Source organism: Temnothorax nylanderi, unplaced genomic scaffold (assembly GCF_030848795.1).
Source record: "Temnothorax nylanderi isolate EJ_2023f unplaced genomic scaffold, tnyl_v1.0 TNYL_tig0393_pilon, whole genome shotgun sequence".
Lineage (NCBI taxonomy): Eukaryota > Metazoa > Arthropoda > Insecta > Hymenoptera > Formicidae > Temnothorax > Temnothorax nylanderi.
This window is the reverse complement of record NW_027249455.1, coordinates 121,938-139,590: the sequence shown is the minus strand read 5'-3', so window position 1 is coordinate 139,590 and position 17,653 is coordinate 121,938. Positions and strand designations below refer to the sequence as shown.

Here is a 17,653-nt window from a genome sequence, read left to right as displayed (position 1 = left end):
TAGACTTCGAAATACGTAAAATATTAATTATTTTCAAGCAATATCTTCAAGTAATAATATTTTATGGATACATATATAAATAAAAGATATTATTTCTGAAGATTTTTACTTGCTGAAAATGAGCGTCGAGCGTTAACGTGAAAAGGCACCTTTACGGCACAACAAAAACAACAACCAAATTCACGCATTTGAATATCATTTGCTCGTGTCATAATTCCGGAAAGGAACTACATTGACATATACATATACTTTTAATATACATTTAAAGAAATAATGTTATTTGTTGATCTTTTTTTAGCGGGGGTCATTGCGGTGAGATACTAGAATTCGAGGATTTATTGAACATAGACGATGGGTTCGGTATTATCCAAGGCTGAATCCAAGAATGAATAAAGCGAACGAGCATGTTTGGGGAGGCACTGAAGATATTTACAATCTGCAAATTTTATTCGATATGCGGACATATATAGAGGAAATATGGTAGAAAAATTAATAAAAATAGTAATAGTAATAAATTAAAAATACAAATTACATTTCTTCATGTGTTTATTTTTACAATATTGGGTAATAATATTATGTGTAGACGAATAATATCGAGTCACAATAAAATATTAATAAACTTTTTTAAACGTCGCCAGTAAATGATTGATAAAATTGTAGATTTTAAGACGACTTATGTATTAATAAATCAGAGCAGAATTTTTAAATTAATCAGTAAACAATCCATCAGTAATTAATCAGTAATCAATACATAAACATATATGTAAATTACATTTACGGCACATATTCGTCGCAAAGATGATGATCATGAAAGAAATGTGTTATGCAAAGCGATTTTTTGCGATATTCTGTATATATCCACTTTTAAACAATGCATATTTCAATAAATTTTGAAACCTAGGCGATGAAAATTGATTGTGCGTTAATGACTGCAATTTCAAGATATTATTTCGAACATGAAGATCTATTGCAAGGTCTAACATCATAACCATATCAGAAAAATATCTAATAAAATTTTTCCACATTCGGAAAAAATATACATCTAATGGTTGTATTCTTCCCGTTGTACCGGCCGGAATAGTTAATGAAACAAAGTCAGTTACACTATCTGGTTTAGTTTCTGAAATTATATTAGGACAATGCCCACTCCATGAATCTAATAATAATACAGATTTTGGTCCGACATTCGGAAAAAATACATCATTTAACCAAGTTTTTACATGATTTGATGTTAATTTGCCTGATTTTGAAGCCGTAATAAAAATATTAGGCGCGTTGAATAATGTTTCTTGCACTCTCGGACCAAACGTTCCTGTAACTTCTTTCAATGTAATAAAAAGAGGCGACAATAATCTACCATCAGCGGAAATAGTTGGCTGTATAGTGTAACTATGTGTGGTTGCTGATATAGATTGTACTACAGATTCTACCTTTTTTACACCTTTATGTGATAAAGTACGACCGGAGTGTAATTCTAACTGTGTAACGATGCACCCCCAAATATGCATCGTTCCGGCATAACATCCCGCCGAGACCGCCCGGCCGACCATCCGCCGGGCGAGGAACGGGCACGGTGTGCCCACCGTATTTTAAAGCATTCATCGTAGCGTTAGGAAGCCCGCGAACGGACTTGCCGCGGCAACCGCCTCGACGCGCCGAGCGGTGCCGACCGCGACCGAAGACCGCCAAACGCGATCGCGGCGTCGGGACGCCGTATTTTCCGACCGTTCCGCCGCACCATCCCGGCGCTCGCGATCGCCGTCGCTACACCCGCCACTGCGGAACGCCGCCGCGCGGGTATAAAAGACGAGCGTTTTTAACGCTAAATGCGATTTCCCGATCAACGCTCCGACCGACCGCACCGATCCTGAATTCCCGCATCTCTCTAGCAAGTCAGAACGAGGGTAGAGCGCCTCCGGCATTCTCTGTCTTCGCCGAGCGATTCTCGCAAGACGACAAGCTTTCTTCCGCACCGCGCCCGCACGTCAGAACGAGGGTAGAGCGCCTCCGGCATTCTCTGTCTTCGCCGAGTGATTCTCGATCGACGGCCGGCTTCCTTCCACCGCGCACCCGCTAGTCCGAACGAAGGTAGAGCGCCCCCGGCATTCTCTGTCTTCGCCGAGTGATTCTCGTCAGACGACCGGCGCTCCTACACCACGCGCCCGCTAGTCAGGACGAAGGTAGAGAGCCTCTGGCGTACTCTATCTTCACCGAGCGCTTCTCGGTACCCGACCGGCGTCCCCGCGCACGAAGTATCCGAACGGGAGCAGAGCGCTTCTCTGCCTCCACCGAGCGCTTCTCACCGGATACGCCCGCCACCGAACGCACCGAATTGCAGCGATCTCGCCGCCGTATCCGCGCCCGTGCGCCCCGCGCCTGGCCTCGCGCCACCCGTCACACGCCGGTCGCCCGTCACGATCGCCACCCGCGTGCATTTCCGCGCGCACAGCGTGCGCCCCGACTCTGCGTCCTGCGCTTACCGCACCGTTGTGCATACCGCGACTGTCACACTGTGTACTCAATCCGCTGTAAATATCGCGACCGTCCATTATACAATAAACTCTGTCACGTTAATTGCTAACCACGATACACTTCATTTTGCCGAACCTCACCGCGCGTCCGTTCCTCCGCACCTCCTTCGAACCCAGCCTAGCCGCGAGCTAGATCCGCGTTTCGAACGAAGGTTGTTTTATGGCGCCCGAACAGGGACCTGACCGTAAGGAGCAGACCCAGGAAACCGGCAAAATGAAGGAGTATTTCTATAGGCTAAGCAAACCCGACTTGATAACCGAACTAAACTCACTCGGACTCGACACCGAGGGCAATCTCGACGATCTACGCCGCCGATTGAATCGATTTATCGACGCCCATCCCGAGCAGTTCCAGGCGAACGCGTCCGACGCTCCCCCGCTAACTCTGACCGTGCCCACCGGAATACCGCCGAACGCATCCGACGCCCCCCCAAGAACGCTGACCGTACCCACCGGAGTACCGGCATCCCCCGTAACGATAATTCCAGCCGACCGTCCGACGGACCCCGCCCCCCCCCCACCACCCAGATAATGAACCAAATGCGAAAATGGGGCCTCCACTTCGACGGGAAGGACCCATGGGCATTCTTGGAACGGATCGACGAGCTCCGCGCCGCGTACGGATTCTACGATGACCACTGGCTCCGCGGGCTGCCCGAACTCCTAAAAGGGGACGCCCTCCTGTGGTACCGTAATAACCGCGACGGATGGTTGACCTGGGGGGATTTCATCGCCGATTTTAGAGAGACATTCCTGCCGCGACGATACCGACTGCAATTAGTAAATGAAATCCGCGACCGCGTACAGAAAGACGGGGAGCCATATGTGAAATACGCGACACAAATGCTGACCCTCATGCGTAGGGCAGGGGGCTACTCGACCGAGGAGCAGGTCGAGCAGCTCTACGAGAACATGCACCCCGATTATCAAAACCGTATCTGGCGGAGCGACGTCCGCAGCCCCCGGGAACTGCAGCAACGAGCAGGCGAGTTCGAACGATTACAGCAGAATCGCAAAAAACGCACCGTCGCGAAAAGCACCGCCACCGACCCCCCGGTCACCGCCGCCGTGTACAGTCGAAGCGAGTGCTGCTGGCGTTGCAAGCAACGCGGCCACACGCGCTTCGACTGCCGACGCCCCGCCCGGAAGTTTTGCTCACAATGCGGCAAGGACGGCGTACTGACAAAAGACTGTCACCCGCCGCCGGGAAACGAAACCGGGACCGCGGAAACGCCGGCCGCCCCCCGGTCCTCCCCGTAAGATTCACGCCCCGGCCGCACCTAAAAACGCGCATCCGCGACCGCCCGTTAGAGGCCCTACTAGACACTGGCTCAGACATATCGTTCGTCAACGAGCACACCGCCCGGCTCGCGCAAACCCTCGGTTTCCCCGTAACGCCGGACGAAGGGCAAGTCCAGTTGGCCAACGGGCACTTAATAACGCTGCCCGGCCGCGTCCGATTGCCGATTCAGACCGCCGGCAAGACCGTCTGGCACTCGTTCACAATTATGCCGAACCTGAAAAACGCGATGTTACTCGGGGTAGATTTTTGGGCCAAACTCGGCCACGCCATTCCCGCGCCGGACACCGCGAGTCACCGCAGCCAGACACCCGCCACCGCGATGACCGAGGGCATCGCCCCGCGAACCCCGACCGAGGAGGAGAGGCTCCGAGCGTTCCTCGCAGAAGAACTTCCCCTCTTCGACCAGATAACCGGGCCGACCGACAAAACTGCCCACCATATCCGCGTCAAAACGAACATCGAACCGATTAAGCAGCGATACCGACCGCGCAACCCGGCCATGCAGGCCATCATTAACACCGAAGTCGAAAAAATGGAACGGGAGGGGGTGATCGAGCGCTCGAAAAGCGCATGGAGTTCCCCGGTCGTCGTAGTACGAAAAAAAGACGGGAGCCACCGATTTTGCATCGATTTTCGCCGGGTTAACGACGCAACCGAGACCGACGCCTACCCCCTCCCTCAAATCACCGCGACGCTCGACAAATTACGAGGAGCGAAATACCTGACCACGCTCGACCTTAAGAGCGGGTACTGGCAGGTCCCCCTCACCCCGGCAAGCCGACCGATCACCGCATTCACCGTACCCGGGAAGGGGCTCTTCCACTTCAAAGTCATGCCCTTCGGTTTGCATTCCGCCCCCGCGACGTTCCAACGGCTACTGGATACCGTGCTCGGGCCGGAACTCGAGCCACACGTGTTCGTGTATCTCGACGATATCATTGTAATCACGAAGACGTTCGAGGAACACCTCCGCATACTGCGCGAAGTTTTTCGCCGCCTCCGCGCCGCGAACTTACGGCTCAACCCGGCCAAATGCAAATTCTGCGTGGACAGCCTACAATATCTCGGGCACATCGTCGACCGCGAAGGAATCCGTACCGACCCAGAGAAGGTCCGGGCAGTCGCCCAGTGGCCTCGGCCGCAGACAGTTAAGCAAGTACGGCAATTCCTGGGAGTAGCGTCGTGGTACAGGCGCTTCATCCAAGATTTCGCAACAGTCGCCGCGCCGCTCACCGCGCTCACGAGAAAACACGCTCGCTGGAACTGGGGGGAAGAGGAAGATACCGCGTTCGAGAAGCTAAAAGACACGCTGACATCCGCGCCGGTCCTCGCCTGCCCCGATTTTTCACGGCGATTTGTCCTGCAAACCGACGCCAGCACAACCGGCCTCGGGGCCGTGCTCACGCAGAATTTCCCAGAGGGAGAAAGAGTAATCGCGTACGCGAGTCGCACGTTAAACCCGGCCGAACGGAACTATAGCGCAACCGAGCTCGAATGCCTAGCGGTAATCTGGGGGATTCGCCGGATGCGCGAATACCTCGAGGGCTACCCCTTTACCGTCCTCACCGATCACCAGTCCCTGCGGTGGCTACAAAAGTTAGACACCCCGACCGGCAGGCTGGGCCGATGGGCATTCGAGCTCCAACAGCACGACCTGGAGATTAAATACCGAAAAGGAGCCCTCAACCGGGTCGCGGACGCCTTGTCTCGGCAACCCACCACCGCCGCCGTCACGATACCGCCCCGCTGTTCGTGGTACCGCCGCATGCTACGGGCCGCGCAAGACAACCCCCGGGACCACCCTGATTACGACATCCGAGACGGGAAACTATACCGACACGTACTGCATGACCTAAACTTTAACGAAACCCCGCCCGAAAATCAGTGGAAGGCATGCGTGGCCAAAGAACAGCGCCCAGAAATCCTCCGCCAGAACCACGACGCTCCCACCGCCGGACATCTCGGGATCGCAAAGACAATAGCGCGCATCGCCCGAATATACTACTGGCCCGGCATGTTCTGGGAAATCGCGAACTACGTCCGAAATTGCCCCCGGTGCCTAGGACACAAAGTCGCGCAAACCCGACCGGCGGGAACGCTGCACGCCACCGCCGTCACTCGCCCATGGCAGCAAGTCACGCTCGACTTAATCGGACCGCTGCCCCGATCGAAACAGGGCCACACGTGGCTCCTGACGATGCAGGACCGCTTATTGTCGGATAACGGCACGCAACTCCGGTCCGGAAAACTCGAAAAAATGCTCGCCGCCCATAACGTTCGACATGTATACACGCCGGTCCACGCGCCGCATTGCAATCCGGTCGAGCGAACAAACCGGGTTGTAAAAACGATGATATCGCAGTATGTCGACCGAAATCACCGTAATTGGGATGAGCGCATCCCCGAATTGCAATTCGCCTATAATACGGCCCACCACGAAGCCACGGGCTATACCCCCGCATACCTCGTCTTCGGCCGCGAACCGACCTCCCCACTCAATCGGGAGGCCGCCCCGAATACCGCAGCCGCCCCGCCAGACGAGACGCGACGTCACCTCGAGGAAGCCTACGAGCTTGTACGGATACATTTGGCGCGCGCTTTCCAGCGGCAAGAAAAGTATTACAACCTACGACGCCGTCAATGGGCACCGAAAGTCGGGGAGTGGGTGTGGAAACGCGAATACCCACTCTCCAACAAAGCCGCCGCGTTTAACGCGAAGCTCGCGCCAAAGTTCCGCGGGCCCCTCGAGGTGCGCCGGATAATATCGCCGGTAATCGTCGACCTACGCGACCGAAGCGGCAAGTGGAGCCGCCACATACACGTGCAGGATTTAAAACCCGCGCCCGCCGCCCCCCCGCCAGCCGACAACGAGGAAAACAGCGACATCGACCCCCAGGAAAATAGCGATACCGAGGACGACGGTAACAACAATAACGAAACAAAACCGGAGGACGACGACGACACCGAAACATAAGAAACATTGCCCCACTCCCGAAACAGGCAACAATTACCGGCAATGAATACCGATACCGAAAAAGAGAGCTCACAGACGAGCCATGGAGACCGATCCGAGCAAGTCGAGCATCGAGAGCGATATTCTCGCCGAGATAGACAAGATCCTGGCAGAGCCGGTGGAATACGACCCGGCCTGCCCAGGATTCGGCACCACCTGGACGAAACTCTTCGCCCCGGGCACTGCCGCCGCCGCCGCCGCCATCGCCGCCGTCGCCAAGCCCACAACCGCACCGCCGTCACGCAAAAACGTGCCGACGGTCGGCTGCGCGGTACAACGATCGGACGAGCAGCAACGACGGAAGCTGGAGTGGCTCACTACCCCGCCACCACCACTGACCCGGAAGAAGCCACGGGCCGCGACGCCCACGATTACCAGCGTCGAGAAGACCAACCTCCGGCTTACCATCTTACCGGGGCGGCCAACGATCTCGCCGAGCGTTCCACCGGCACCGCTGCCAGAGCCAGCCACAACGCGACCCGACCAACCGGCGCCTCCGCCGCCACGACCAGCACCGGCCGACATACGACCCCTGCGGGCAGAAGGGTCTCGACCGCCACCTCCGTTCCCGGTGGAAGTGGAACCCGGACATACCATCTGGGTACCCCACTTCCACGCCCACGTATCGCGCCAGCACAAGATGCGATCCAGGGGGAAACGCTGGCACATACGTTTTAATGCAACCGGCTCCGTCCGAACCATCCGCGAGATAAAGCCGAAGCCGTAGAGCGCTAAATTCGCGCTTTTTCAAGGGGGGTGGGGTGATGTAACGATGCACCCCCAAATATGCATCGTTCCGGCATAACATCCCGCCGAGACCGCCCGGCCGACCATCCGCCGGGCGAGGAACGGGCACGGTGTGCCCACCGTATTTTAAAGCATTCATCGTAGCGTTAGGAAGCCCGCGAACGGACTTGCCGCGGCAACCGCCTCGACGCGCCGAGCGGTGCCGACCGCGACCGAAGACCGCCGAACGCGATCGCGGCGTCGGGACGCCGTATTTTCCGACCGTTCCGCCGCACCATCCCGGCGCTCGCGATCGCCGTCGCTACCCCCGCCACTGCGGAACGCCGCCGCGCGGGTATAAAAGACGAGCGTTTTTAACGCTAAATGCGATTTCCCGATCAACGATCCGACCGACCGCACCGATCCTGAATTCCCGCATCTCTCTAGCAAGTCAGAACGAGGGTAGAGCGCCTCCGGCATTCTCTGTCTTCGCCGAGCGATTCTCGCAAGACGACAAGCTTTCTTCCGCACCGCGCCCGCACGTCAGAACGAGGGTAGAGCGCCTCCGGCATTCTCTGTCTTCGCCGAGTGATTCTCGATCGACGGCCGGCTTCCTTCCACCGCGCACCCGCTAGTCCGAACGAAGGTAGAGCGCCCCCGGCATTCTCTGTCTTCGCCGAGTGATTCTCGTCAGACGACCGGCGCTCCTACACCACGCGCCCGCTAGTCAGGACGAAGGTAGAGAGCCTCTGGCGTACTCTATCTTCACCGAGCGCTTCTCGGTACCCGACCGGCGTCCCCGCGCACGAAGTATCCGAACGGGAGCAGAGCGCTTCTCTGCCTCCACCGAGCGCTTCTCACCGGATACGCCCGCCACCGAACGCACCGAATTGCAGCGATCTCGCCGCCGTATCCGCGCCCGTGCGCCCCGCGCCTGGCCTCGCGCCACCCGTCACACGCCGGTCGCCCGTCACGATCGCCACCCGCGTGCATTTCCGCGCGCACCGCGTGCGCCCCGACTCTGCGTCCTGCGCTTACCGCACCGTTGTGCATACCGCGACTGTGTACTCAATCCGCTGTAAATATCGCGACCGTCCATTATACAATAAACTCTGTCACGTTAATTGCTAACCACGATACACTTCATTTTGCCGAACCTCACCGCGCGTCCGTTCCTCCGCACCTCCTTCGAACCCAGCCCAGCCGCGAGCTAGATCCGCCTTTCGAACGAAGGTTGTTTTAACTGGAATCCACTCTGATCCGAATTGTAAATATTTTCCACTCCATATCGATCAATGTAATATTTTACGTTAGTAATAAATGTGTCGCACTTATTTTCCAAATCTTCTTTTGATAGCAAAGATTTTCTTGTTACAAATTTAGTTATTTTCCGAGACACAATATTATGTGTAATTTTAAATCTTTTCACCCACGTTTCTGAAGCTTTGAATCCTGCCGCATTTTCCTCTTCTTGTGCCCGAGAAGCCCATCGTGCGATGTCAATATCATGAATAATAATTCCTCTTTCAAGAGCTTCATTAAAACAATTTAATGTGTATGCAGAAATTCTTTCTAATTTTTCCATTCTACTACCACCTTCACTAATTTGGCTCTCCCATCGTGCTAGTTGTCGTATTGATGTAACTTTTTTGTACCTTCGTTTAACTCCTTCAAGCGATTTTTCCCTTGTTTTACCACTCCTCCAGTATTCCACAGCTTGCCTTTTATAGTCACTTGATATTGTTGCCTCAACAGAGCTGCAAGTAACTTCTTCCGGAAGATATACTTTACCATCATCTTCCTCAAATAAATCAACTCTTTCCGGTTCTGGAATCTCATATATATCATAAAAACCTAAAGTTTCTTTCTCTTCTACGTCAAATTCTTGGTTTTGTATGTCAAGCAGTATACGTTCAATGTTTTCTTTTACTTCTTCTTCCTCCGAAGTTGTCGGACTTGGTGAATAGTTGAAAGCAGTGAAAGTTGCAGAAAGTAGCATTATTACATTGTATGGATTAAACTTCATTCTGAAAGATATTAAAATTAAATATTTGTCTCGAACTTTAATTATATAAATAAATACGCACTTTATAATTAATGGAGTGGTCTTTGTTAGGTTTGATACCGTCTCTTTCCAATTTGCGACTGCCCGCCCGATACAATTCGGCGGTATTTATAATGTCGGAGTCGACATTCCGTTGCTAGTCCAGGACTCTCGAAATAGCCTTGCGCTGGCCTTCGCATCAGCGCTTTCGGTCATCCCGGAGTTGAAATGGAAATTTTTAAGCGTACGGCGCAACTTGAACAGAAATAACGCAACACCTACCTACAGCGCGACGCCTATACCACATATCATCTCTTCTTGCCAAAAATCTAATAATGGTATCATAATAAAAATACACATGGATGTATTTGGCATTTGACGCTCTTAAATTTGCGTTGGAAAAATTGTTATATTTGGCAAAAATAATAGGTGGGGGTGGGGTTAAATTAAAAAATGTGACAAATTTGAAAAATCTGATTACGCCATTGTAAAGAGCACAAAAAGCCATAAACCTTTTGTACCAAACTTTTTTTCATACGCCTTATATTTTCGAAGATATTCGCTAAAAACTATAAAATCCGTTATTTTCGAGGGGTTGTTTCAACCCCTAAACGTCGAGATACGCCGCAAAAAAAAACACGTGTCTAATGTTTTTTGATGCTCAACAACATATTCAAAGCGCATCCAAATCGGTCTCGGACACCCCCGACCGTTCCCTTTGTAACGATGCACCCCTGAGAAGCATGGTTCACGGCCGCCACCCGCCGGATGCCGCCCGACCGATCTTCCGTCGGGCGAGGATAGGGCGCGGTGCGCCCACATTATTTTAAAGCACTCCACAAGCACCGTGTGCGCGGGCTAAACGCAGCACCGGTGCCGGCCCGCACGGCGCCGACGAGCGCCGGAGGGAGCCGACTCGCCCCGAAGGCGAGCGCGCGTAAGCGTGAACCCCCACGCGGCTCGCCTGGCGGTCGGCCTTCCTCCCAGCAGACCCGCCGCGCCGGTATATAAACCGGCAAGAGCGAACACTTCGTCTTCTCGCCAGCATTCCGCTGTTCCCGACGAAGCCTACCCAGCAAATCCTAGGGCGACACCCTAAACGAGGTTCGGAGCTCCGCGTCTCGACTGAGTGCTCTCAGGTGTCCCCCGAACTCCTGCACACCGAACTCCCGACGGCACGGTTACGCGGGGTCGAGCACGCTCGGCCTCGCAACGAGGACTCTCACTGCCGCTGCCCCGGGACTCCGTGCTCCTCCGGGATGCTCCCCGCGTACTCACATTATAACCCGACTGTACGTATCGCGTCCGCTCCGTAAGGTCAGACCGCGTTTCTACGGATACCGCGTTTCCGTCCTCCCGTCCGACCGCGCCGAGTGCACATGCACCGCATCTCGCTGTACATATCGCGTCCGCTTATAATTCGACTGTACATATCGCGCCCGCTCCGTAAAGTAATACCGCGTTTCTCCGGATACCGCGTTTCCGTTCCCCGCCTGACCGCGCCGAGTGCACATGCACCGCATCTCGCTGTACGTATCGCGTCCGCTCCGTAAAGTAAGACCGCGCTCCGTCACTGCGGCTTGTACCATAGCGTGTTCCGCCACGCCACATTGTAACGCCGCGTGCCGTCACTCTCTGTACATACTAACTTGAATAAACGATTTCGTGTGCATTGTAATCCGACTGTTGTCTCTGGGCCTTGCAATCGAACTCCTGATCCGGCGAGTTAGTCCGCGTTTGACCAACAAAGTGAGGCCGTTACATGGCGCCCGAACAGGGACCGGTTTAAACTGATCCGAGAGACAACAATCAGGACGCGAAATGCCTAAATCGTGGCTATACAAACTGTCGAAAAGCGAGCTCATTACCGAGCTAAATGCTCATGGGATAGACCCAGACGGGTCGTCGGGGTAACCCAAAATGACCTGGAGACGCCGTCGGGAGATCCGGGAAGAGTTTTCTTTTCTGTATAAGCGTTCGAGTTCCCTGGAAACCTCTAGCAGGGAGATAGGGTTTGGAACGCGAAGAGCTCGATCGACGAGCTGCGCCAACGGTTGAGCGCGTACATAGGCGAGCACCCGGACACGGTGCCATCCACCGCCGCGGGGGGCAACCAGACGCATACGGCACCCACGATTGCCATACACCCGACCGAAAGCCTCCGCGTACCGGCGCTAGATACGCGTCCGCCGCCGTCACCGGCGTTATCGTTTCATACGCCGCCGATAACGACGACGCCGTTTGCAAATTTCTCTGCAACCGCGAGTAGCCGCCCCAGCGAGACGCCCGCCCAGGTCATGGACCAGATCCGGAAATGGGGGTGCCACTTTGACGGTAGAGACCCTGTAGCCTTCCTCGAGCGGCTCGAGGAGCTGAAAAACGCGTATCAATACTCTGGGGCGCAATTACTGACGGGATTGCCGGAACTGCTTAAAGGCGACGCTCTCCTCTGGTGCCGGAACAACCGACCCAACTGGCAGGGGTGGGAGGACTTCTGCGCCGATTTCCGCGACTATTACCTCCCGCGCCGGTACCGCGCCCAACTAGTACGCGAGATACAGACCCGCCTGCAAGGACCGGACGAGCCCTACCGGAAATTCGCGACCGAAATGCTCACCATGATGCGACGGGCCACCGGATTCGCGGAGGACGACCAAGTCGAGGCGTTGTATAACAATATGCACCCACGGTACCAGCTGTACGTCCGCCGCGACACCGTGACGCGTACCCGCGATATCCTGCGCCTGGCGGAGGAGTTCGAACAGATAGAAGAACAGACGCGCGCCCGTCAGCCCGCCGCGCCGAAACCCACGGTCGCCGCCGCGGCCTACGACCGCCGCGAATGCTGCTGGCGGTGCAAGCAGCGAGGCCATACGCGTTTCGATTGCCGGCGACCACCGCGCCGTTTTTGCTCCCAATGCGGCCGGGATGGCGTCTTTACGAAAGATTGCCACCCGCCGCCGGGAAATGCCGCACGGACCGGGGAAGAGGCGGCCGCCCCCCGGTCCTCCGACTAACGTATAAACCGCGCCCGCACCTAACCGTAATAGTATCAAAGCAGCCGTTCGACGCCTTACTGGATACCGGATCCGAGGCCTCGTTCGTGAACGCGCACACCGCCGACCGGCTCGCCCGCGACTTTCCGATCCAGCCGGTCAGCGGACAAGTACACTTCGCCGATGGGTCGAGCACCGCCATCCCGGGCCTAATCACGATTCCGGTCACCGTGCAGGGCCGCATGTTTTGGCACCGCTTTCAAATTATGCCGATGCTCGACTACGACATACTGATCGGCGTAGACCTGTGGGCGAAGTTAGATTTCGCCATACCGCCCCCGCCTCCGCCTGACGCCGGAACTCGGACCGCCACCGTGGAGCCCCCGCCCGAGGGGGCCACGCTACCGGAAGAGGAACGTCTCCGCCGCTTTCTGGCCGACGAGCTCGCAAAGTTCGAAAACGTGCAGGGCCCCACCGACCGCGCCGAACACGTCATCCGCGTTAAAACCGACCGGCCGATCAAACAACGCTACCGACCGCGAAACCCGGCCATGCAGGCGATTATCGACGCCGAAGTCGAGAAAATGCTCCAGGAAGGGGTCATAGAACCGTCGCATAGCGCCTGGAGCTCGCCGGTCGTCATCGTGCGGAAGAAAGACGGCAAACCGCGATTTTGTATAGACTTCCGCCTCGTCAACGGCGTGACCGAGAAGGACGCCTACCCGCTGCCCCAGATTACCGCGACGCTGGACAAGTTACGGGGGGCCCGATATTTGACCACCCTCGACCTGAAAAGCGGGTATTGGCAGGTGCCACTCGCGCCGGCCAGCCGACCCGTGACCGCGTTTACCGTTCCCGGCAAAGGGCTGATGCAGTTTAAAGTCATGCCCTTCGGGTTGCATTCGGCACCGGCCACCTTCCAACGCCTGCTCGACACCGTCCTCGGCCCCGAGCTGGAACCGTCCGTATTCGTACACTTGGATGATATAGTCATCATCACAGAGACGTTCGAGGAACACCTCAGAATCATGCGCGAAGTGTTCCGCCGACTTCGCGAAGCGAACCTCCGGATCAACCCCGAAAAGTGCCGATTCTGCACCGACCAAATCAAATATCTCAGCCATATCGTCGACCGCGACGGTATACGAACCGATCCGGACAAAGTCAATGCCATTTCGAACTGGCCCGGACCACAGAACGTTCGCCAAGTCCGGCAATTTCTAGGGATCGCGTCGTGGTACCGCCGCTTTATCAGGGGCTTCGCGACCCTCGCCGCACCGCTCACCGCCCTGACCCGGAAGCAAGCCCGGTGGAATTGGGGGAAGCCGAGCAACACGCGTTCGCGGCCCTAAAAACCGTTCTGACGACCGCGCCCGTCCTCGCATGCCCGGATTTCTCGCGGCAGTTCCACCTGCAGACCGACGCCAGCCACACCGGCCTGGGGGCCGTGCTGACGCAATACTTCCCCGAGGGCGAGCGCGTCATCGCTTACGCCAGCCGCACGCTAAATAACGCCGAGCGGAACTATAGCGCGACCGAGCTGGAGTGCCTGGCAGTAGTCTGGGGAATCCGACGGATGCGCGGCTACCTCGAGGGGTACCGATTCACGGTGATCACCGATCACCAGCCACTGAAATGGCTACAGAAGCTAGAGTCGCCGTCCGGCCGGTTGGGACGATGGTCGTTTGAATTACAACAATACGACTTCGAGATCAAATACCGAAAAGGGGCGCTCAACAAGGTAGTCGACGCGTTATCCCGACAACCCGAAATCCTCGGCGTCACGAAAGCGAAGTGCCCATGGTATGCGCGCATGTGGCACGCGGCCGAAACTACGCCCCGCGAGGTGCCCGATCTCAGGATCGACCAAGGCCGGCTGTGGAAGCACGTGCTCCACAGCCTCGATTTTAAAGACACCCCGGCCGCCGAACAGTGGAAAGAATGCGTACCGAAGGACCAACGAGGACCGCTCTTCGAACAGTACCACGACGCCCCGACCGCCGGCCACCTCGGCATAACAAAAACAATCGCGAGGATCGCACACCGATACTATTGTCCCGGGATGTTCCGCGACATCGCCCGCTACGTCCGCAAGTGCCGCCTCGCCCATAAGGTCGCGCAAGAGAAGCCCGCCGGCCAGCTACACCCGACCGCACTCGGCCACCCGTGGCAACAGGTCACCCTCGACCTCGTCGGCCCGCTTCCACGATCCGCCGCCGGCCATATCTGGCTCCTCAACATCCAGGACCGCTTCACGAAGTGGGTCGAGCTCCGGCCGTTACGACGGGCCACCGCGCCGGCCATCGTAAAACACGTAACCGACGCCATCATCCTCCGACACGGATGCCCGGACGAGATCCTGTCGGACAATGGCACGCAATTGAGAGCCCGGCAGCTTGCTAAACTCCTCGCCGACTGCGGAATCCGCCATCGCTTTACGCCGGCATACGCGCCCCACTGCAACCCCGTGGAACGCACCAACCGCGTAGTCAAAACCATGATCGCGCAATACGCGAAACGCCACAAAGCCTGGGACGAACATCTGCCGGAACTCCAGTTCGCCTATAATACCGCAACCCACGACGCGACGGGTTACACGCCCGCGTTTTTGAATCACGGCCGCGAACTGCGCCGCCCCGGGGAGAATGCGCCGCGCGACGACCCGACACCGCCGGCCCACATACACCGCCGATTAGCCGAAGCCTACGAACTAGTCAAGATCCAGTTGGCTCGCGCGTTCCAGCACCAGGAGAAACATTACAATCACCGCCGCCAAGACTGGAGACCGCGTATCGGGGAATGGGTATGGAAACGGGACCGCCCGCTCTCCAACAAAGAAGCGGCGTTTAACGCGAAGCTCGCGCCAAAATTTATTGGCCCGCTCGAGGTCAGCCGCCTTATATCGCCCGTTATTGTCGACCTCCGCAGCCGCGCAGGGAAATGGTACCGACACGTGCACGTGCAGGACCTTAAGCGCGCCCCTGCCGACCCACCGCCCGACGTACCTGGTCCAGACCCTGGGGGGAGGGGGGAAACGCGCTCGCACCGATCACCACCGCCGTTCGAACCGCCACGACGCCCGCGACGAAACATAAACGACGACAAACATTGTTACGCGATCTCCGGCGAAAAGAACGTTGCCAGGAACCGAGAAACAAAAACACGCGCTATGACCCCGGCGTACCGAAGCGAACGAGAGCCGATCCTCAGAACGATCGCAACGATGGCAGAAGACGCATCGGCAAAGGATCGCGACATCCTCGCCGAGATCGCGAAGATCCTCGGCGAAGACGACGAGGAATACGACCCGGCCAACCCCGGGATCCGCCAAGGGTGGGCCACCCTCTACCGGGGCCGACACGGCCCCGCCACCGCCGCCGACGGGACCAACGCCGCCGAGGAACATACCGCGGGTCGGCACGGTTATTCAACGGTCCGACGCGGCCAACCGGGCGAAGCAAGCATGGCTGCTGGCCACGCCACCACCGCCGCCACGACGACCCCGACCGCTAACCGAGGCCCCGCGACGCCCGCGACCGGCCCTCAACCCCGCGCGGGTCATGGGACCACTGCCGCCCCCACCAATCCCGGTCGAGGTCGAGCCAGGGGTAGTAGTGGAGATACCCCATTTCGCATGCCACGTCTCCCGGCAATACAAGCCCACGCTTGGAGACCGCCGCTGGCATGTCCGTTTCAACGGTGACGGATCCGTAAGGTGGATCAAAGACAAGTCCCGGAGAAAACCAGCCTAAGGGACCACCCAACAGAACGACCGATACCTCCGACCAACCGAGCAATGTGCCTCTGGGTTCAGGCACCCTTAAGAGGGGGGGTGGTGTAACGATGCACCCCTGAGAAGCATGGTTCCCGGCCGCCACCCGCCGGATGCCGCCCGATCGATCTTCCGTCGGGCGAGGATAGGGCGCGGTGCGCCCACATTATTTTAAAGCACTCCACAAGCACCGTGTGCGCGGGCTAAACGCAGCACCGGTGCCGGCCCGCACGGCGCCGACGAGCGCCGGAGGGAGCCGACTCGCCCCGAAGGCGAGCGCGCGTAAGCGTGAACCCCCACGCGGCTCGCCTGGCGGTCGGCCTCCCTCCCAGCAGACCCGCCGCGCCGGTATATAAACCGGCAAGAGCGAACACTTCGTCTTCTCGCCAGCATTCCGCTGTTCCCGACGAAGCCTACCCAGCAAATCCTAGGGCGACACCCTAAACGAGGTTCGGAGCTCCGCGTCTCGACTGAGTGCTCTCAGGTGTCCCCCGAACTCCTGCACACCGAACTCCCGACGGCACGGTTACGCGGGGTCGAGCACGCTCGGCTTCGCAACGAGGACTCTCACTGCCGCTGCCCCGGGACTCCGTGCTCCTCCGGGATGCTCCCCGCGTACTCACATTATAACCCGACTGTACGTATCGCGTCCGCTCCGTAAGGTCAGACCGCGTTTCTACGGATACCGCGTTTCCGTCCTCCCGTCCGACCGCGCCGAGTGCACATGCACCGCATCTCGCTGTACATATCGCGTCCGCTTATAATTCGACTGTACATATCGCGCCCGCTCCGTAAAGTAATACCGCGTTTCTCCGGATACCGCGTTTCCGTTCCCCGCCTGACCGCGCCGAGTGCACATGCACCGCATCTCGCTGTACGTATCGCGTCCGCTCCGTAAAGTAAGACCGCGCTCCGTCACTGCGGCTTGTACCATAGCGTGTTCCGCCACGCCACATTGTAACGCCGCGTGCCGTCACTCTCTGTACATACTAACTTGAATAAACGATTTCGTGTGCATTGTAATCCGACTGTTGTCTCTGGGCCTTGCAATCGAACTCCTGATCCGGCGAGTTAGTCCGCGTTTGACCAACAAAGTGAGGCCGTTACACCTTGTTAGACAAATGTTACAAAATTAAAAAATTAAGTTTTTTCAGTTTTTGAGGATTCTTTGGCTTTGAGATAAAATAAAGCTATTTTGTACTAAGTCTGTAGACTAAAAAAATAAACAAAATCTCTAACAGTACACAGTCAAATAATGCAATAAAAAA

The 17,653-nt window shown here is 56.5% G+C and overlaps 2 protein-coding genes across 2 annotated transcripts; both read right to left on the bottom strand.

Annotated features, from left to right (window-relative positions):
• Window positions 1–821: 821 nt before the first annotated feature.
• LOC139782170 (uncharacterized) lies at window positions 822–1,508 on the bottom strand. Its single transcript, XM_071721141.1, has one exon. It carries the CDS (start codon window positions 1,506–1,508, stop codon window positions 822–824), a length of 687 nt encoding a protein of 228 aa, XP_071577242.1.
• A 7,275-nt stretch (window positions 1,509–8,783) lies between these two features.
• Window positions 8,784–9,912, bottom strand: LOC139782169 (uncharacterized). Its single transcript, XM_071721140.1, has one exon. It carries the CDS (start codon window positions 9,597–9,599, stop codon window positions 8,784–8,786), a length of 816 nt encoding a protein of 271 aa, XP_071577241.1. The 5' UTR covers window positions 9,600–9,912.
• Between the last annotated feature and the right edge of the window lie 7,741 nt (window positions 9,913–17,653).

Excerpts from the sequence above, each read along its gene's own strand:
- LOC139782170 (XM_071721141.1), bottom strand. The coding sequence starts at position 1,508 with ATGCATATTTGGGGGTGCATCGTTACACAGTTAGAATTACACTCCGGT.
- LOC139782169 (XM_071721140.1), bottom strand. The coding sequence starts at position 9,599 with ATGAAGTTTAATCCATACAATGTAATAATGCTACTTTCTGCAACTTTC.